The sequence below is a fragment of the Nilaparvata lugens genome, chromosome 3 (assembly GCF_014356525.2).
Source record: "Nilaparvata lugens isolate BPH chromosome 3, ASM1435652v1, whole genome shotgun sequence".
Classification (NCBI taxonomy): Eukaryota; Metazoa; Arthropoda; class Insecta; order Hemiptera; family Delphacidae; genus Nilaparvata; species Nilaparvata lugens.
Genome location: NC_052506.1, coordinates 12824205 through 12844310, shown reverse-complemented (window position 1 = coordinate 12844310; position 20106 = coordinate 12824205). Strand labels below are relative to the sequence as shown.

The window sequence follows — 20106 nt, the reverse complement described above, 5'->3', positions numbered from 1 at the left end:
AGTTTACGGACGAGATTCATCAATGACTCAAAAATTATGAAAATTATCATACTCTGTGATAAAACTAAAGAGTTACAGCTTAAGTTTTTATCGACCACGACTCATTAAGACTGTGCGTTTCATTGAAATTGATTAAAAACTGTGTTATTTTTTGAACAAGGCTATCACTAGACTATCCATAACATCACTAGACTATTCATAAAATCATAATCATCATAAATCAATAGTGCTCACTTTAAAGTCAGCCATATATTAAAAAAATATTTCAAGAGTCCAATCATTCTCTTAAAATAATCCCTGACTTCCTAAAATCCTCTCTCAAACATAAAAAGGTTCAAGTAGGTACGGTATGCTTGTTTTGTGGCTGGAATAATAACTGAGACAAAAGACAGCCATCTACTGCAGTATACAGTAAAATAATTGTATTCTGTAGGGCTACTTTTGAATATAAATAAAAATATGACTTGATAATGGCATTATATAGCTCAAACATATCGTGATAAAATAATTTTAAAAATGGTACTCAGATTTATATTTCTATTTATAATAAAATAATTGTTTACTCCTAGAATGAATCATTTCTACAGATGGAAATAAATTGGAAGTTGCATTTTTTCGAATGCTAATTAATGAATAATTATTATCGAATTTCAATCTCTAGATGTTTACCCTGTTGACAATATTTGCAGTAGCAGAAGTCTTCGGGGTGATTTACATCATTTAATAATAATTATGAATTATATCTGTCAAAATCTCGTATTCAACAAGTTAGAATTGATAGAACAGTCACTTCATGATCTGATCTGAAAGAAGCAACCTTGAAGGACTGGTTCTGAACATTGAAGATGCAAAATAGTAATAAAATCTTAAGAGAAAGTAGGTATGCTTGTTTTGTGGCTGGAATAATAACTGAGACAAAAGCCAGCCTAAGAAGAATGTGATTTCAGTGTGGATACTTCGAGGGACTGAGATCCCATTTGGGAGGTTGGACGCAGAAAGTCAAGTCTTGGTACTGGGGGAACCCTCTTGTAAGTTAGAGCGTTTAACATGCCTCTCCACGTTCCTCATCCGAACAACCAATGCCAATGCAAGCAGCTCATTCTCCAACTGTTTACTTACTTACAACTGAAGAAAACTGTGCCCTGTGCCTCGGCGCTTGCAGCGAAAACTGTAGCCACAAAAGTAAAGAACAGCTCGAAAAAAGCTAACGCAAGCAACTCTAAAACGTCCTTAGTTTGTATATTTTCTACAAAATGAAGTTCATAAATGGATAAATCTATATTCCTTTTGTTCTGATTCTAACTTGGAAGTTTTTGGATGGGGAATATTTTGTTTTTAAAAGCTCTCTAGAATGAATTAAAAACGCCCTCAGTTTGTACATTTTTACCAAAATGAAGTTCATAAATGGATGAATCTATTCCTTTTGTTCTTATTCTAACTTGAAAGATATGGAAGTTTTTGGACAGGGAATATTTTGTTTCTAAAAGCTCTCTAGAATGAATTAAAAACGCCCTTGGTTTGTATATTTTTACCATTAATGAAGTTCATAAATGGATAAATCCATTCCTTTTTTCTTATTCTAACTTCAAAGATATGGACGTTTTTGGATTTTTGGTTGGGGAATATTTTGTTTTTAATACCGTTACTCTTTACTCTGCCACAAATCACGACCAGCCTTCTTCATACAATCACAAAATACTATTTCTCCCAACAGAACGTTCACCATCACAACCTCTACTAATCACAGTCTACCAAGTGTGATCCATGAAATACCTACTGTTTCACATTTTTTCTAAATGCACATACATGTTTTTGTCCGTCAACCTTTTCTAAAATAAACATATCTGTATGATTTGGCAATACATCTTCAATGTTATCCTAGAGACTAGAGTATTATTTCTTGTTAAACTTCCAAAACGAAATCATATTACAGCTTCCACTTCCTTACTTCTGCTTTTCACTGTAGGCAGTAGTGAAGTCCACACTGGATGAACTTAACAGTTCAATTTTGTTTTGTGAAATATTCAACTTCATGGAAACATACTACATCTTTCACATACAGTTCATATACGACATACAGACTTGAGTATTTTTATTGATTCAAATCAATATACTGTACAAAACTAGTTTGGAATATAATTTTACTTTTTTGTAGCTAACAATTTAAATTCTACGCTCTTTATATTGAAGTTATTGTTATAATCTTTGTAAAAAAATGTTTTGTAACTATTCCAATACTGTTAAATGTCAACTTCTTCTCGTACCCTTGAGTTGCCCCTTCCACAACCTTAAAATATTTTAATATAAAAATCACAATATTCTGAAGTTGGAAGTAAGTAAACATATCACAAATTGTCTTTTATCTGTCATAATTCTTTTGTATAATCATTTTTCAATTTTATCATTCGAATTCTTATTCTTCCCAGGAGAATGGAAGATGGCTTGATAACTCACCTAAAATTTCGCACCTGCATGAACAAAACGTTGCCTTTTCAGTGGCACTGTCCTCCTCTTTCCAATAGAATCGCATGCTTCAACCATCGCCAACTAAACGTAGATCTAGCTGAGTAGAGGCATGGGTAACCCTCGCTCCGACCTGCACTCTGGTGGCATATGCTGCTATATTTTCAGGAAAAAATATCTTCCCTCCCCTCTTACAGATACAGTAATTCAAGTGAGGCGCCATGTTTCTTCAAGCAAGGGGAATATTTTCGTGGAAATTAGATAACCGTAATGATTACAACTATACTGCCGCATTGCATTGTATTGAAAAACTCTTTCTAATTTTCATATATTATGATAGCGAATGGAATAATATTTAGTCAGCTCGTTTACTTTATGAGTCTCGTTTTTATTTGATCTCTTTTTTGACTTGCAATGATTGAAAATCCAGTTGGAAGAATGCAATATTATTGTTCAAGATTAAAATTCATGGCATTAATGCCTTTTAAAACACCTAAAATTCAATTAATTTATTTGAAAAGCAACATATTACTTGTATAATCAGTGGATATAGATATTCCAATTGTTCTAGAACAATAATATGATAAAATGGAAACTACAAAAGATATTTTTTCCATAATAGAAACAGTATTTGTTACTTCTGTAGAAATGCACGGCTCACTTTTCGAATTTGTTCTTTTCCATAGATTTGTAGTATTTTTGGTATAGATTCTTTCAATCGTTTCCTTTGTCCAATATCTCATAGTTTTCTTACAATGACTCATCGAGATCCGCAATAATAAATAGTTCGGTTGTATTTTGTTGAAAAAATCTATTAATTTCCTTCCACAACAAAACAAAATATTCATTTGTCACATGTATAACATCAAGAAAAGGAAACTAATTGCCATGCTCACTTTACAGCAATTCACTGATTAATGGATTGAACAAATAAAAATTATAAGAGGGAGCATCAACTTTTTACAAAAAACTGTTTTCTACCATATGATGACATTTTCAGAATATTCATAAAAATTGCTTTTACTGTACAAACCAATCACTCACCGCGGAACTACATAGCTACATAGCTGTAATGCTATTTACCACACTGTTTTCAAAATATCTTTTGTTGTATCTACCATTGAGATGCTTTTTCGCACATTGTTGAGCACATTTTCATGAATATTGCATTCTTAAAACATGATTGTATATTTTTATTGATAACACATTGTATCAAAATAATTTTTTAAATTGAAAGTTCTTGAATATTTTATCTTCTTTTATTTAATTTTCATATTTATTACTTATAATCTTGTTTTTTCTAGTAATAATACTTTGTTGCATTCTATATTTTCTGATTTCTAGAATATTGTATTTCAGATTAGTGTGACTAATACCATGAGTTTTATTACAGGTGTTTTCCTATTGCCAGTTAAGATTTAAAGTTCAATAGCATATTATTTATAATCATTTTAGATGCCTAGGTTGTGCAATGAAAAATTGAACTGATATCAATAAGAAAATAATGAGTAAGGTACATTAAAAACCATGTACATTCTACTCAATTTCAAATAACTATTAAATTCTCTAGAAATATGGATATGAATATCTTGAATTCCAAATAATAGTATGATAGTCATTAATGGTTCTTCTTTGGCATACCATATCAGGCAGGATATCATACCATTCAACTGTATGATAGTCATTAATGGTTCTTCTTTAGCATACCTTATCAGACAGGATATCATATACCATTTAACAGGCAGTGGAAAATATAACGCACAGTAGAAAACGAATATTTTGAGTATCTGGCTTATGTGTATTAGAGTTACCGGTAGGTACCCTACTTTTAGAGCCGCATTAGTTTAGAAGCAAAAACTGGTACGGTAACTAAAATTTCGCAATTATATTTTTTGAAAAACTTATTATGTCACTGAGAAACGTTTCCAGTGGCAAAAAGAGTGTTTTGTAAAATATACCGTACACGAAAAGATATAGGAAATATGAATATAAAATTATAAGGATGAGATCAAAGTGTTTTGATGCAATTGAAATGAACTTGATATTGAAAATGTCACTGTATAACATGTTTTGATCATGTTGAAATGTAAATGAGAATCTACTCAAGACTCTCTAGCAATATTTTCGAAAGAGAATTTTTTATTCTTCAATTGTAGCCTACAAGAATTTCAAATTCTTCAATAATTGAAGCCTACAAGAATACTTACTAGGATATTACTTTGTGGCTTATACCTGATCATAATAAGACCAGTTCAATTTGAATACTGTACCCATTAAGAAGGACCAAACGAAAATAGTATGGGCTACCGTATAGGAACGTAATATTTTTTATCTTGAGAAGATGCGTTCAATATTTAATTCACTTACAACATTCTTGACAATTGATATTTAATGAATGTGGTACATTAAAAACCATGTAGATTCTACTCATTTTCAAATAACTATTAAATGCTCTAGGAATATGGATATGAATATCTTGAATTCCAAATAATAGTATGATAGTCATTAATGGTTCTTCTTTGTCATACCATATCAGGCAGGATATCATACCATTTAATTGTATGATAGTCATTAAAATGGTTCTTCTCTAGCATACCATATCAGGTAGGATATCATACCATTCAACTGTATGATAGTCATTAATGGTTCTTCTTTGGCATACCATATCAGGCAGGATATCATACCATTCAACTGTATGATAGTCATTAATGGTTCTTCTTTGGCATACCATATCAGGCAGGATATCATACCATTCAACTGTATGATAGTCATTAATGGTTCTTCTTTGGCATACCATATCAGGCAGGATATCATACCATTCAACTGTATGATAGTCATTAATGGTTCTTCTTTGGCATACCATATCAGGCAGGATATCATACCATTCAACTGTATGATAGTCATTAATGGTTCTTCTTTGGCATACCATATCAGGCAGGATATCATACCATTCAACTGTATGATAGTCATTAATGGTTCTTCTTTAGCATACCTTATCAGACAGGATATCATATACCATTTAACAGGCAGTGGAAAATATAACGCACAGTAGAAAACGAATATTTTGAGTATCTGGCTTATGTGTATTAGAGTTACCGGTAGGTACCCTACTTTTAGAGCCGCATTAGTTTAGAAGCAAAAACTGGTACGGTAACTAAAATTTCGCAATTATATTTTTTGAAAAACTTATTATGTCACTGAGAAACGTTTCCAGTGGCAAAAAGAGTGTTTTGGAAAATATACCGTACACGAAAAGATATAGGAAATATAAATATAAAATTATAAGGATGAGATCAAAGTGTTTTGATGCAATTGAAATGAACTTGATATTGAAAATGTCACTGTATAACATGTTTTGATCATGTTGAAATGTAATGAGAATCTACTCAAGACTCTCTAGCAATATTTTCGAAAGAGAATTTTTTATTCTTCAATTGTAGCCTACAAGAATTTCAAATTCTTCAATAATTGAAGCCTACAAGAATACTTACTAGGATATTACTTTGTGGCTTATACCTGATCATAATAAGACCAGTTCAATTTGAATACTGTACCCATTAAGAAGGACCAAACGAAAATAGTATGGGCTACCGTATAGGAACGTAATATTTTTTATCTTGAGAAGATGCGTTCAATATTTAATTCACTTACAACATTCTTGACAATTGATATTTAATGAATGTGGTACATTAATAACCATCAGTAGTCATTACTGTGAAGAAATCTGGGTTTGATAATTAGAACATTATCGTACAATCTTATTGATTACTCAATTCCAGTAGAATAGAAGGAACATATATAATAGTAGTTTCATTTCAATCATGAAATTGAGGATCTATTAAAAAATTGCTATATGTTACAATTTTTATTTGCACTTAAGATAGGTACGGTACCAACAAGCAGTCATGTTTTTGGAGTTTAGAACAGTTAAGCAGCGTTTGAACCAAAGTTATTAACAAAAGGTTAATAACTTAATCCTTATAGATTCAATTAGATTGAACGGAACTTGACAAACACATATGTTCATCATGTGTATGATAGGTAAGTTATGTTCAATCTAATAAAATCTATAAGGATTAAGTTATTAACATTTTGTTTATAACTTTGGTGTAAACGCAGATTTACAGTTAACACCAAAAAAATGATAAAGAGAAAAAATAATAAAACTAAAAATACTGTACAAGAAAAAAAGGAAAGAGCAGTAAAATTACTCAAATAGTATAAAAAATGAACATGTAGCAATTGAATGAGTTTGAATTGTATTTCAGTTATACCTACGGTATCTATTAAACTTGCATTATAGTACAGCCGAATAAATCCTTGTATAGGGTGCCTAAATAATAGACACAAGTACGCCCTGCTTGTAAATACAAAGTATGACCAGGAATAAAAGGAGTTACAGCAAAAAATACACATCCAATATGTGTATTTCTTGGATATTTAAAACCAATAACATAAGCCTGGAAAACAAAAAATATTTGGTGAGAGATGATAAAAAATAACAGCATATTTTGTAGAGTTCCCAGTCCATTATTTTATTCTGGTGGACTTATTCCTAGAAAATTTCATTTTTATTCAGAGAATAAGCCTACTGAGAATAACCTTGAGTTCAAAATGACATGCAACATTGATATATTTATTAACTATCATTTATTCATAAGGCTTTTATCGGCAGAGAGATCCTTTTAGATGTTCTGCCTCGCCGTATTACCCAATGTCATTTCCTATTGACACTCAAGTTTATAATTAACTATTTAATTCATTTCATCGAAATGCAATAACAATACAGTTAATTTTTTCGAACAAATCAAATCGAAAATCTTCTGTATTCCACAAATATGGTAAGTACTAATATACAATGATGAGTAAAATAAAATATATTATTGTACAACATTCAATGTACATAATATTGTATTCTAACAAATAATAATATTGTTTTTAAAACCTCAGCCCCAAAAGCACTTCCATCATAACTGTCAACTTATCCTCATAAGTTTGAGTTTGATCAATTTGAGTTTGATCAAGTACGAATATGGCGTCGATTTAGAGCATTTTTATGGTTTAGAATCATTCTCACCCTTTTTTCATGGAGATTTAGTTATAAATTATGTAGTTTCGAATAAGAGTTTTAAAAGTTTTTTTAATAAATGTTTTCCTTTTCCAATCCAGGTTGTATCTGATCATCAGGGAAACTTGAGGATAACAGTTAGGAAAACAAAGCCTCTTCTTGGAATAGCAATAGAAGGTGGAGCCAACACTAGACATCCTCTTCCAAGAATAATCAATATTCATGTAAGTATGAGAATAATTCATGTAAGTAGTCGCGCTATATAGAGAAAGTTTTTCCATGCGCCTGGTTCCTGTGATACAGCCCTAATATTACAACAAATCTTTCCTGCATTTTCTGGTCAGGTTTTCTGTTTGACTGCAGTACAAAACTTATGGCGATAGCCCATATTATGACGCATCGAGGATTAATTAATTATTCCAATTAATGTATTTATTCCAAGAAAACATAGAAAGGCTCACAGACAAACTCCAGTACGAGCCTTAATGACATATATGATAGTATAACATTACAATTTACATACAAAAAAGAAAACAAAAGAATAATATAATATCGCACTTCATAAAATATTCAAGATTCAGTATAACTAATAAGATTATTTATTTAAGATTAATTCTTTGTATAGAGAATAATTTTATTCTCCTCTGAATGAGCAGTACCGTAGGGCAATCATTCATCGTTGATCGATTACAATTCTAGAAAAGCTACATTTCCACTTTAAATCACAAAAATACAACAATTCACTCTTATCAATAATTGAAAATAGAATAATTATTCTGTTGTATAATACTGTGATTAATATTAGGCTGAATCATATTATCACTACACATATCGATCCACTGTATCAGTATCGTATAATATTATTTTTATGTTGTTATTAAAATATCATTTTACGAATTTTTTGGTGTTCAATATTCTCAAAAATACTTTAAATCGGAACTACACTAATAATACTATTAGGCTATTGCTATGGATTCAAATATTTGAACTGTTTCAATATAACCTATTTTTTGGACATTTTATTAATTTATCAAGATTTGGGAATGGAATAATTTTGCGCCAAGCCTGTTGTTCCTTCCTAATCATATTTCTATGATTTGTAATAATTATTGTATCCACGAATAAATAAATGAATGAATGAATAAATATGATACTAGGCGAAATTCTACATACAGTTTTTTTATAATTTCACATTCATTAGCAATATGATAATCCAAACAATATTCAATATGAGCAAGCGAATTATCAAGAATCTTTTCAATGGAAGTCAATATTTAATGGACAGTTATTATTGTAAAACTTGAGTGTTTTAGAGAAATATTGTAGACCTTTCTACTCTCACAATATTTCAGGTTTGATACTTCAAAGAGATTTCCTTTGCAGTTTCTGGTCATTTCTTATATGTTAATTATTCAAGTCATATTTCAATATGAGAGGATAAATATATCAAGAATGTGGACGATATTTTAAGTTTCTGAGAAATTATGAAAAGAACTAATATTTGCTAGTGAGTTTTGTACCAAACTGATAATAGTTGATAATATCAACTTGACTAAATTTGATTGTTTTTTTAGGAGAATGGAGCAGCATTCGACGCAGGAGGCCTTGAAGTTGGACAGCTCATATTAGAAGTTGATGGGAATAAAGTAGAAGGTAAGAAGGTTCATGACAATATATACAGTGGATTAACTTCTTGATACTGAAAAGCTGCGTTTACAACAAAGCTATCAACAAAATATTTTTTTGCGTCCTTATAGATTCTATTAGATTGAACGAAGCTCGACAAACACATATGCACATCATGTGTATGTTAAGTTGTTTTCAATCTAATAGAATCTATAAGGACAGAGAAATAGACATTTTGTTAATAACTTTGGTGTAAACGCAGCTAAACTGCTAGAGATCGGATCCACAATAACTCTTTGAATAAATTATGGAATAACATACTAGGCCAAGATAGTTTTCAGAAAGAAATTCTGAAAGTAGCTTGATAATAATGATACTAAATTAAATTACGACTTAAGTGAGCTCATTTACAAAAACAAAATGTTTACCATTTGAATTATTTAAAAAATGAAAAGAGTAACTCAAAGAATTTTAATCTTGACTCATAATTTTATGAGTAATGATTTTATGGAAATTGTGAGTAAGAGTTACAAAATCATGAAGCTATCAACTTCATTTTCAAAAGTAGGATCATATAATGGACCTATGGTATTCATTCAATCACTATTGAATTTCTATTACGATAATCAATTTTTTGGACTTTGAACAAAAGTCTATCCTTTGAACTCTTTATTCAGGTGAACTCTGCAACGTAAACTATTATTCTTATCAGATTTACCCTTTGCTAATAATATATTATTCAAATCTGATCGAGAATAGATCATATATACTACTGCACATAAATATTAATATCCAGGTTGTTAATCATGCTCGGCATATCAATAAACTATTATAAATTAAGGGTTTTATTGTCATATTCTAAATGGTTACTGAAATATGAGAGGATCCTACTTGTTACTTCAAGATTTTTTTTTTGCTGAAGGTAATGCTCACATGTACTCACATTACCATCCAAATCACATTAGATACTAGAATTTACTTTTGTTATTTATTGACAATATATTGTTATTACAAATTGAATACTGTGCTGAATACTTCCTGGAAGCCTCATCTTCAGCATTTGAAAAAAGGTTGAGTTCAGTCATCTTTGCATTAAGGTCATTAAAACAATTCCTCAATTTGGAATCCCTTAGAGAGATCTATCTTGGTCCTTTTCACTCATTATTTTCTTATGGACTAGTTTTCTGGGGTAGCTCATGTGACTCTAATGAGTTTTTCAGGATTAAAAAATGGGCTATTAGGGTAATGGTTGGGGAGACACAAAGGAATAGCTGTAGAACCCAATTCAAAAGTCTAAAAATTCTTCCTTTACCTAGTGTCTACATTCTGGAGGCCCTTTGTTGTTTCTTTTTTGTTCGACCATTTAGATGTTTTGACAAGTTCCTGATCCTCCTGTTTAGGTGAACAGTGGGTGCTACTTAATCTATCTATCTATTCATTTGTTGTGTTTTTAATATTGGTTATTTGTGATATTGTTTTATTTTTGTCAGGTATGCAACACCAAGAGGTAGCGAGACTGATAGCTGAGTCGTTTGCAGCGAGGGACAGAACCGAGATCGAGTTCCTTGTAGTTGAGGCAAAAAAATCAAACCTTGAACCGAAACCTACAGCACTAATATTTCTAGAAGCGTAATCAACTCGAAAATATTAGTTTCATAAAACAATAACCGTGTGTTAGAGTTTCTAAAATGGCAAAAATTATTTTTTGAAGTTATATGAAAAGTGATACCTATCAAAAGAATAAAAGTCAGCTCATTGTAATAATAAATTATCAGTTGGGAGTTTCTTCATAGAACACTATGTTATAGTTCACTTACATCAAATCGAATTAATTTTTTACTTGGATAATCAATATTTTTCAATCTGACACCGTCAGATAATAATGTCTATAATGGCATCTATAATGTCTATAATGGCATCTATAATGCCATCATAGCCAATACAAGTATTGCTTTGAGAGAATACAAGAAGTGTATTATTTGATTCATTTCTGAAACCGTCAGCAATCATAAAGATTAATAAATCACTAATATCTGTTCAGATCAAACAAATATACATTAATTAGAAATACTAAGAAATTGTCAAAAACCACAGATTTATTGATACTTAGAAAGACCGGTTTCGGTTGTTACACCATTGTCAATCTCTGTTAAGCTCTTTAGAGTTTACAGTCTTTAGAGATTGACAATGGTGTGGCAACCGAAACCGGTCTTTCTAAGTATCAATAAATCTGTGGTTTTGACAATTTCTTAGTATTTCTATTTAATATGAATAATTACCATACTATCAACTTCTCAACTACACAAAAAGCAAATAAAAATTGTTTTGTGGTAATTATCTCGTTGGATAACTGGAGGAGAGCCTACCTTATCCATCTCATGGAGGAATATAAACTTTTTTCAATTTTCTCATTTAAGCCTTGTGCACACCATAGCCGCAAAGGTTAAAAAATTTCTCACTCCCGTCACTGCCATGCGAATCACTGAGGTGTGTACAAGAAAAATGAGTGGTATATACTCTTTGAGTGAAGATAATGACAAATTTATGACAAGGAGAAAATTAAAGCAACCCTTTTTCATTGATCGAAAGGAAATTCAATGTTCAGGGTTAATTTTGTTCAGTGGATATTCAAGCCGTTTTCCATAATATAAAATTATAACTTGGTTTGATTTTTAAGCAATTTTGAACTCTGATAGTGGATAAAATAAAATAATAGAAGAATCAAGAAGAGAATTGTCAGGTTTGAACTCGATCAACTTCCACTAACCAAGTTTGATATAGCATTTCATCAAAGAATCAAGTTAAACTAGTCGCCTCAGACTCAGAAGGTGTATTAGGCTGAGAAATTTGTAGTTATAATCTCCAACTCAAAAAAGAGGAATTATTGTATTGTGTACTCATTATGAAACAGTCTTATATTGAGAAGCTAAAATTGAAATGTGTTACCACCCCTCAACAAATTATCATTATCACAAACATAAATTCAGCAGTTCCTTTTTGTACTTGGTGAAAGGACATAATTAAAACCAAGTGATATGTGTTCTTCTTTTTTCATTTTTTTTAAATACGATCTATGTACACTAGCATTACCAAATGTGTGCCAAACAACATGTTAAAATACAAAAAGAACTATATAAATATATTTTTATCCAAAAATATTATAATAAGAGAATAAAAAGATACAATAGGCTAATAATTGTTCAAATTGGAAAATGGTACTGTTTGTAATAGCACGCCTTACAAAGTTCTGCTCTTTCACTACAACAGTATGTGATCTCTGTTCATTTATATGATAAATATTGTATTGTTAAAGCTTTATGTACAGTGTTATTGCATATCGACATTCTTAGTTGATATCCATTGTTTTCAATGTTTTTACTCGTCGTCTGTAAATTTTGTAAAAATTCCAATTAGTTTCGTTCACTCATAAGTTAAGCAAGTAGTAAAAGTTATTCAAGTGATTAGGGATAGGAATTTGAGTGTTTTAGGGATGTGTGATTTTCGAAGAACAATGAATTAGATATGTTGATGATGAAGAATGAAATTTTCTGAGGATTGCAGCAAACTGCTGCAGACATAAAGACCGGTTGAATTATTTATGTGAGGACAAAAATTGAGCTGAAAAGTTATCATATATTATTATTGTTGTTCGATTATTATGATATATATGACACTGTAATGGCACATGCTAGTATATGTGTCAATATAGAAAGACAAAGTGGAAGTTTTCTTCACATAAGCACTGTGCCTTTGCCCCAAAAATGACATCTGACACACTTTTGGCCCATTTGTCATAATTTTTATGAGACACTATATCCACCATCACATTTATGAATAGGATTCACCTCATTCTTGTCTGTGTCAAGACCAGTTTGGACTTGAAGTTGAATTTTCATGTTTTTGCCATAGCCTACCTGTTACCGTACGTACGGTGATGTAAAAACGTTTCAATACATATCATAAAATGCTAAATTTCTAATCAAGCCTGAAAAACTGTAGATAAATTTGAAAAATGAGAATTTCCTTGAAAATATTCTAAAGATCTCACTACGGTACTAAACTGAAACCAAGTGAATATATTCTGAAGCAGAATTATGAATATATCATTCCCCAAGCACTTTTAACACTCCAATAAACGTCCGTTTCAGTCTTGAATTTCTTCTTTTTTTAAATTTCACTCACGAACAAGTTCTTGCCTCAGGTTATCCTAAGAATCTTTAGAAAAAAACAAATCGAAAATTTACAAGATTTAAAAAAACTTCGTTAATTTCAAGATGAGCTTTAAATCCCGTTGGGTGCTAGAATACTGCTGAATCTTTACCGCATTTAGATATAAACTTGAATTTTAAAAAACACTTTTGAAGTGAAAATACACTTACTTTGTAAGTAATACAACCCAATACACTACTTACACTACTCAGACTGTCTGATGATGACCAACAACAGGTCGAAACGATCGTCACTACAAAAGTAAGTGTATTTTCACTTCAAAAGTGTTTTTTAAAATTCAAGTTTAATTTTAACAGTAAAAAAGTATGGATATGAAACAGAGCATTTAGATATTCTTAGCTTCAAGATCTATTCATTTATAACTAAATTGTATTATTCTGTAAAGAAACAAGTGCAGTGATTCACAAATACAGTATTTTTTTAAAACAAAAAACATTGTTTTGAGGATTCAGGCAACAGAATATATTCACTTCGTCACTGATTCACAGTGACCCTGTAACTCTCAGGATTCAATCTGAACTCTTCCAAAAATATTACAAACACAATTTGTCTGTAATCCGCTATTCTCAGATTGTTCCATATTATACTATAATGCTGTATTTTTTAACAAACGTTGATATAAAAATGTATAGTCAATAGATGATTCTTATAGTCTAATACAGGTGATAAGTATCATAAAAGTACCAGAAATGCATTTTTGTGGTGATTTAGGTGAGCTTTTTAATTTGGGAATATTTTAGTTAGCTGCCATATGAAATGTGTATTGTGCATCCTTGAAAAGAATAATTTTGATCATCGAAAGTTCAAATTCGATTTTCTATAATCATGATTGATGATGATTAACAATATGAATATCAAACGTGAGTTTCAGTATAACATGCATTAATTTATGTTTTATTAGGTACATAATATCAATTCCATATAAAAGTCATGAAAATTTCAAATTCACCGATTATATGGGTTTTGATAAAAAACATTTTCTTTGAAAAATTCAATGATGCAAAAAGCCGACAAATCTTGAATGAGAACTGAAATTATGATTACTACAGTAGGCAATCATCTCATGAGAATCATCCTAGTGAACTTTTTATGTTTACTAATCAGACATTTTTACAAATTACAAACCATAAACCTTAATAATTAATTACGGTATTCTGTTTTAGCTTACTCCATCTTTCTCTCATTATATAATTTAACAAAATCTAAAATTTGTAAGCTTGTGGGCATAATGGCGTACGCAATCGCCACTGTTTCATCGCACTGTCAAATGTTTTATTGTTTTAAATTATTTGCAGTCACGATACTCCAACACAACATACGATTTCCACGGTGAATCATTAAAAATGTGTCATTTGAAATGGCACTTAACAAATGGAATTGTTTTTTCACAAATTAATATATTTTCTATTATTTCTCAGATAGCCTAGTGTAGAAAATGTATGGTTTATTCTTGGTTCAAATCATACAACGAACGGTCGAAGTGCAATATGTTATAAAATATTATACTATGAAGTAATGAGTAATCTGCTTCTTGTTAATCTCAAAATGCAAAACTAATAAAAAAACACTAAGATTGACGTAGTAAGGACAGAGCTTTTGTTGTCAAAAGCACGTTCTATAGCTGTGATATATTATTTTCAATGAGAATTGTAAATGGATGAAGTGTTATCTAATTTTATTGGTACTACAAGTTTTCCTTCATTGTAAATATCCATAAAATTATATTACCCATTCCATACTCCATACAAGGATTTTTCCTGGTACCGAAACCTATTAACAATGTTCTCATTCCCAATCATTTATACGGTATGAAAATAGGCTAATGGATATACGATAGTACATGTATGAACACGCTTCAAATCGAAACCAGTAAAAATAACCTATTGTTTCCAATAATAATTAAGATAAACAGCTTTCTCGTCAAATAAAAGAGATACTAGTTCAATGTGATGATAGTAAAATTTGAGTAAATGTTGGTAAATAACGCTACGGTATTGTATAATTTCTATTCGTTCATGTAAATCAAGTACGGTATCAAATATTTTTCTACAAATTGATTTAAATGAGAAAAATGACACGCCTTGTTACTGTGATCAGAATATTTTAAGCTTGCTTCAAATATTTTTCCCCAGACAGAATGAAGTGCACATTTTGTATTAATATGTTACTGTACATGAAAGGTTCTATTCAGGTACGGTGTATGCTTTTTCAATAATACAAAAAAATACAATTGCAAGCCGATATTGATTTGCTGGATGACACTTTTTATACTAAATGTACAGATAATTTGTAAATGTAAAATAAAATTATATGAAAGTGGATAAATGTCTGAGAAAATAATCATTAATCTGCCAGTATTGATCCAATGATCTGTAATAATACAACTAGGATAAATATAAAAAGATAATTCGACTCCAAGTACAACAATAGCAAACGCTGTCCCTTGTGATAAGTGTTGTAAATATGGACGACCTGCCTTCAGCATCAATATCCCTATCCAATGGAAATGTGCACTGCAAATTTAATTGTTCAAAAAGCACTAAAAAAAATGCTTGCAGTTTCTCATGAGAATCGCTCTAAGGTTGTTATATAGTTTCTAAATTTATAATAGAAGGCCTATTGTGCAATAAAGTGTACCATGTTTGTTTTCTAAATGTGTTATTAGCATATTTTTTACAATGACTTGATCTCCCTTTTCCTTGAACAATCTCCAAATTATGCATCTTATTTATTTTATGCGAAAGCGTGTGTGTGTGAAATCCATCATGGATTTGAGCAGGAATGGAAGATTTGCATTTTTCATGACATCCATGAATTATCATCATGGATTCAAGTTAAAATGTAAGATACGTCACGGATTTAAGTAAAAATTTAAGATTTGCATTTTTCCATGGATTTGAGCGAAAATGGATTTAATTCCTGATGTTAAATGAAAAATGCAAATCTCCCAGTTTTGGTTGATATTCTGGCTATGGATAGAGGTTGACCTAACAAGAGTGTCGTGCTATAATATGAGACGTTTCGCTACAATACAGGGTGAGTTATTCACCGAAATATAAAATCTTTCCCCCACTCTCAGTTCAGAAAAATCACTCATCTTCAAATGCTTATAACTCAAGAATTTTAGTGAATATCGTCAATGTGATGACATATTATTGTTCGTCTCGTCAAGTACTATCATTTCTAAGTGTTTGAGCAATTTCAATTTTCGACCATTTTTTCAAAAATTCATTAACTCATCATGCATTCTATGAAAAATGAAAATCTTCCAGATTTGGTTGATATTCGGGCTATAGATAGAGGTTGATCTAACAAGTGTTATGTCATAATATGAGACGTTCAGAGCTACAATACAGAGTGAGTTAATCATGAAATCTTTCCTCTACTCTTAGATAAAAAAATCACTCATCTTCAAATTCTTATAACTCAAGAATATGAGTGAATTTCGCCAATGTGATGACAACCGTATGAGTTTTGATGCAAGGAACGCGAATCTACCATTAGAACTGCGAAATTCGCTGCCGTTCAGAAGTCATGGACATTTGAAGTTTGGAAAAAACTATCTCCAAATTCGCAAAAAAACTGTGCAACCTGATGCTTTTGATTCAAGGAACACGAATCTGCCATCAGAATAGCGAAATTCATTAAAAAAGGTAAGGGGAAAATTTTCTGTTCGATTATAGGATGTGGCGGTAATAGCTAAAAACTGGAAAATGAACCGAAAATAAGACTTTCAAGTGAAAAAACACTCACATTTTTTGATGTGGCGACGTCCGTTTCGTGCTGGTATTGCACATTTTCAAGAAATTTGGTCAGAGTGGGGGTGGAGGGAAGTTTTGGCGGTTAATGGAGGAGGATTTATTATTAAATACGATAGTAATAATAATAGTGGGAACAAGATGGATAACCAACAACGAAAATAAGAGGTTTTTGGGCCACCGTGTATCTAGCACAAGGAAATATTGCATGAAAAAATTGGTTCTGGACTTCTCTTTTGTATCCAGCAGATCTGACCAATAGAATAGAATTGAATTTTATTATTCATCCAATATTTTAAAAAATAGCTCATAATCAAGATCAAGTATTGCATTAACTGCTTCAATACGTTAAAGTGTATCGGCAAAGATGTTTTAGGTAGCCTACCTTTGACATATTGTATATCCATCGAAAACTAAGAGATGAATGATAATTGGTTGTGTTGAATTGGTGGAAGATTTCATGGTTCTGTTTGAAAGCATAGATTGAGGCTTGTGGTCTGTGTAGATAGTGAAGCGAAGTCCTTCTAAGAGGTGGCAAAAATGCTGCACTATTCATCACAAACCAAATTTCTACAAATTTTACACAGTTTATAACAAAATGCTATAATATTGTTATGAATTGTTATGTGGCCTTGAGACGAGTGACGCGGCGGAGGCAGGGGGCTTCTAGGTTATTCCAGTATGTTTGTGTCTTGGGTCGATGTCAAACGAGGGCACCGACAGAAGAGGACTCTTCTAAAAGCACAGAAGCGACAGTGGTGGCCTCCGACAGTTGAGGACTGCGACTGTAGAGGAATCTTCAATTTTTGAACAGCCCCGACAGTTGAGGACTGCGACCGTAGATAACTCCTGGTAAAGAGTCCTTAAGGAGTCCTCAAATTTCGCCTATCTGCGTCAATTGAGAACTTTAATTTTTGAACAGCCCCGACAATTGAGGACTGCGACCGTAGAGGACTCCTGAAAAAGAGTCATCAAATGTCACCTGTCTGCGTCAGGCGACAGTTGAGGACTCTTTAAAATTTGAACAGCCCCGACATTTGAGACCTGCGACCGTAGAGGACTGAAAATCAGTCCTCAAATGTCGCAGGCCTTGACTGTCGCGGCCCCTGGGTCTTCAGCACACGGAGCTGTCGACCAATGACAAAAGCCTCCTGGAATTTTCTGGTAGCCCACACGCGCTGCGATTGGTCACCCTTCACGCGCTGTGATATGCCAGACGCGTCCGCCACCTCCACACCTTTCTGCAAGCCTCAGTCCGCCTTTTTAATGGCGCGTCTCAGTCGGCAGTCAGACAGAATAGAATCGTACACTTATGCAAACTGTGATAGAGAAGTGATCTAGACTTCTGTAGTTGTTTATACAGTTATTTATACTAGTCAGTGACTTAAAGAACGCTTGTGATATTTCTGTATAATTTATTAGGTAGTTTATCAGTTTAAAGTTGTGTCTGGTTTTCCTTCTGTGTGTTATAGTGTTATAAGTAATAAAGCTAGTCAGTATAAATCGCCTCAAATGTTTTATTAGTAACAATATATCATATTTCTTGAATCTTCAAGTTGATTAATTATCTACAAAATTAACAAATAATAACCAGATTCATCATTCTTGAATATACTTCATCATTGAATGCCTTGAGTATTGAATACTTTGGACGACTTATAATAAATCATGGATGACTGAATACAATACTTCAAGGGAGCTACTAAAGTTTGTTATTGTTACACAATATTTGGCAGTTACAGTGATTTAATGACAGAGAGAATGGAATTATTTCACAATTTACAACAAATTATATAAAATATAATCAACATTATAAATTTATAATGGTGAGAAGATTAAGCTACAACTCTTCAGATCTACTCATCCGTTTTTATTCTATTAATCAAAACTGATAAGAGGAGACATGCTTGTTATATATACATACAAATCACCAATTATTTAACTAGAAAAACAAACGGAGAAATCGAGGCCTACCCAGCTTGTTTTCAGAAATTTACAAGACTCAACAAATACTGTTGTCTAATATTTGATAATCTAGGACAAAAGAATCGATAACCTGTTTTAATGTATGATGAAGTAATGCGGAATTCATATTGGAATATTTGGTTAATCACGAGTTTTCACTCAAATACGATATTAATGCAGCTCGAAACGTATCAAGAGATGATCGTCTTCAATGTATTGCATTGAAAAAATTATCGCGAGCCTATTTTGTTAAAATTCGTCGTGAGGAATTCCCAAGTACTGTTCTTCAATATCGATATAATCTTGTTCACGAGTACGTATTTTCAATCGAATCGACGGCTCTTCATCCTCTGCTTCTAATACCACCAATTTAACGCAGGATCCTCTGCCTGTCAAAAGAAAATTGAAGTATTACAAAACTTGAGCGAGCCTTTTGTACCTTGAATAACTCACAGATTGTAGGACTTTTCATAATGCTTCAGAAGTCTTGTGAAACGTAACAGCTGAAAGAAGGATGATATTCGTCATTAAATGTGGTTTATTACGACGAAATAATTGAACGAGCGTTAGCGATTACTTACTTTTGACTTAGAAAAAACAAGCTTATAACAGTGTCTATGAAGTCTGAGAAAATTGTGAATAGAGCTGTTATTATTATTATTATTACCAGTGACTCCCTGGGTTGGAGAACTCGCTCAATAACTTTTGTAATGTAATCTTTGAAACCCGCAACTATAAATTATACAGCGTTGATGAAAATTATGAAAACACCTAAATATTACTCGTAAAAGAATAATTTGACAGCATTTGGGATCCTATTTAGAATGAATAATTACTCTTCAAATACTACTCTGTCGCTTCAACATCTTTGATCCTCCTATGAATCCAAATTCATTCTTTCAAATGAGAAGATGGTCATGTGATACATGATTTCGATAAAGAGTTCCAACAGGAAATAAATGGCGAAAACCGCACATTGATAAAATTAATATTAAC

The 20106-nt window shown here is 31.6% G+C and overlaps 3 protein-coding genes across 9 annotated transcripts in view; 2 read left to right on the top strand and 1 right to left on the bottom strand.

The window, feature by feature from the left end:
- Positions 1-1545, top strand: part of LOC111064115 (whirlin) — a 156469-nt gene extending 154924 nt beyond the window's left edge. For 2 of the 7 annotated variants that reach the window (XM_039425407.1, XM_039425408.1), the window contains one exon: positions 948-1249. In XM_039425407.1, the coding sequence (XP_039281341.1) occupies positions 948-1037 (90 nt within the window). In that variant the 3' untranslated portion in view covers positions 1038-1249. Of the gene's footprint in view, positions 1-947 lie in introns of all 7 variants that reach the window. The other 5 variants (XM_039425404.1, XM_039425405.1, XM_039425403.1 and 2 more) reach the window with 5 other exon arrangements.
- Positions 1048-16041, top strand: LOC120350726. The gene is made up of 4 exons (XM_039425460.1): positions 1048-1213; positions 7529-7755; positions 9106-9184; positions 10648-16041. Exons 1-4 carry the CDS (start codon positions 1048-1050, stop codon positions 10788-10790), a joined length of 615 nt encoding a protein of 204 aa, XP_039281394.1. The 3' UTR covers positions 10791-16041.
- Positions 16042-18646: 2605 nt separating this feature from the next.
- Positions 18647-20106, bottom strand: part of LOC120350715 (caseinolytic peptidase B protein homolog) — a 45103-nt gene continuing 43643 nt past the window's right edge. Inside the window, exon 10 of the mRNA XM_039425401.1 lies at positions 18647-19499. Coding sequence (XP_039281335.1) covers positions 19360-19499 — 140 coding nt within the window. The 3' untranslated portion in view covers positions 18647-19359. The remainder of the gene's footprint in view (positions 19500-20106) is intronic.

Coding starts and splice junctions, on each gene's coding strand:
- LOC120350726 (XM_039425460.1), top strand. CDS start 1,048: ATGCCTCTCCACGTTCCTCATCCGAACAACCAATGCCAATGCAAGCAG. Junction 7,756..9,105: donor CAAGAATAATCAATATTCAT/GTAAGTATGAGA, acceptor TTGTTTTTTTAG/GAGAATGGAGCAGCATTCGA. Junction 9,185..10,647: donor TGATGGGAATAAAGTAGAAG/GTAAGAAGGTTC, acceptor TATTTTTGTCAG/GTATGCAACACCAAGAGGTA.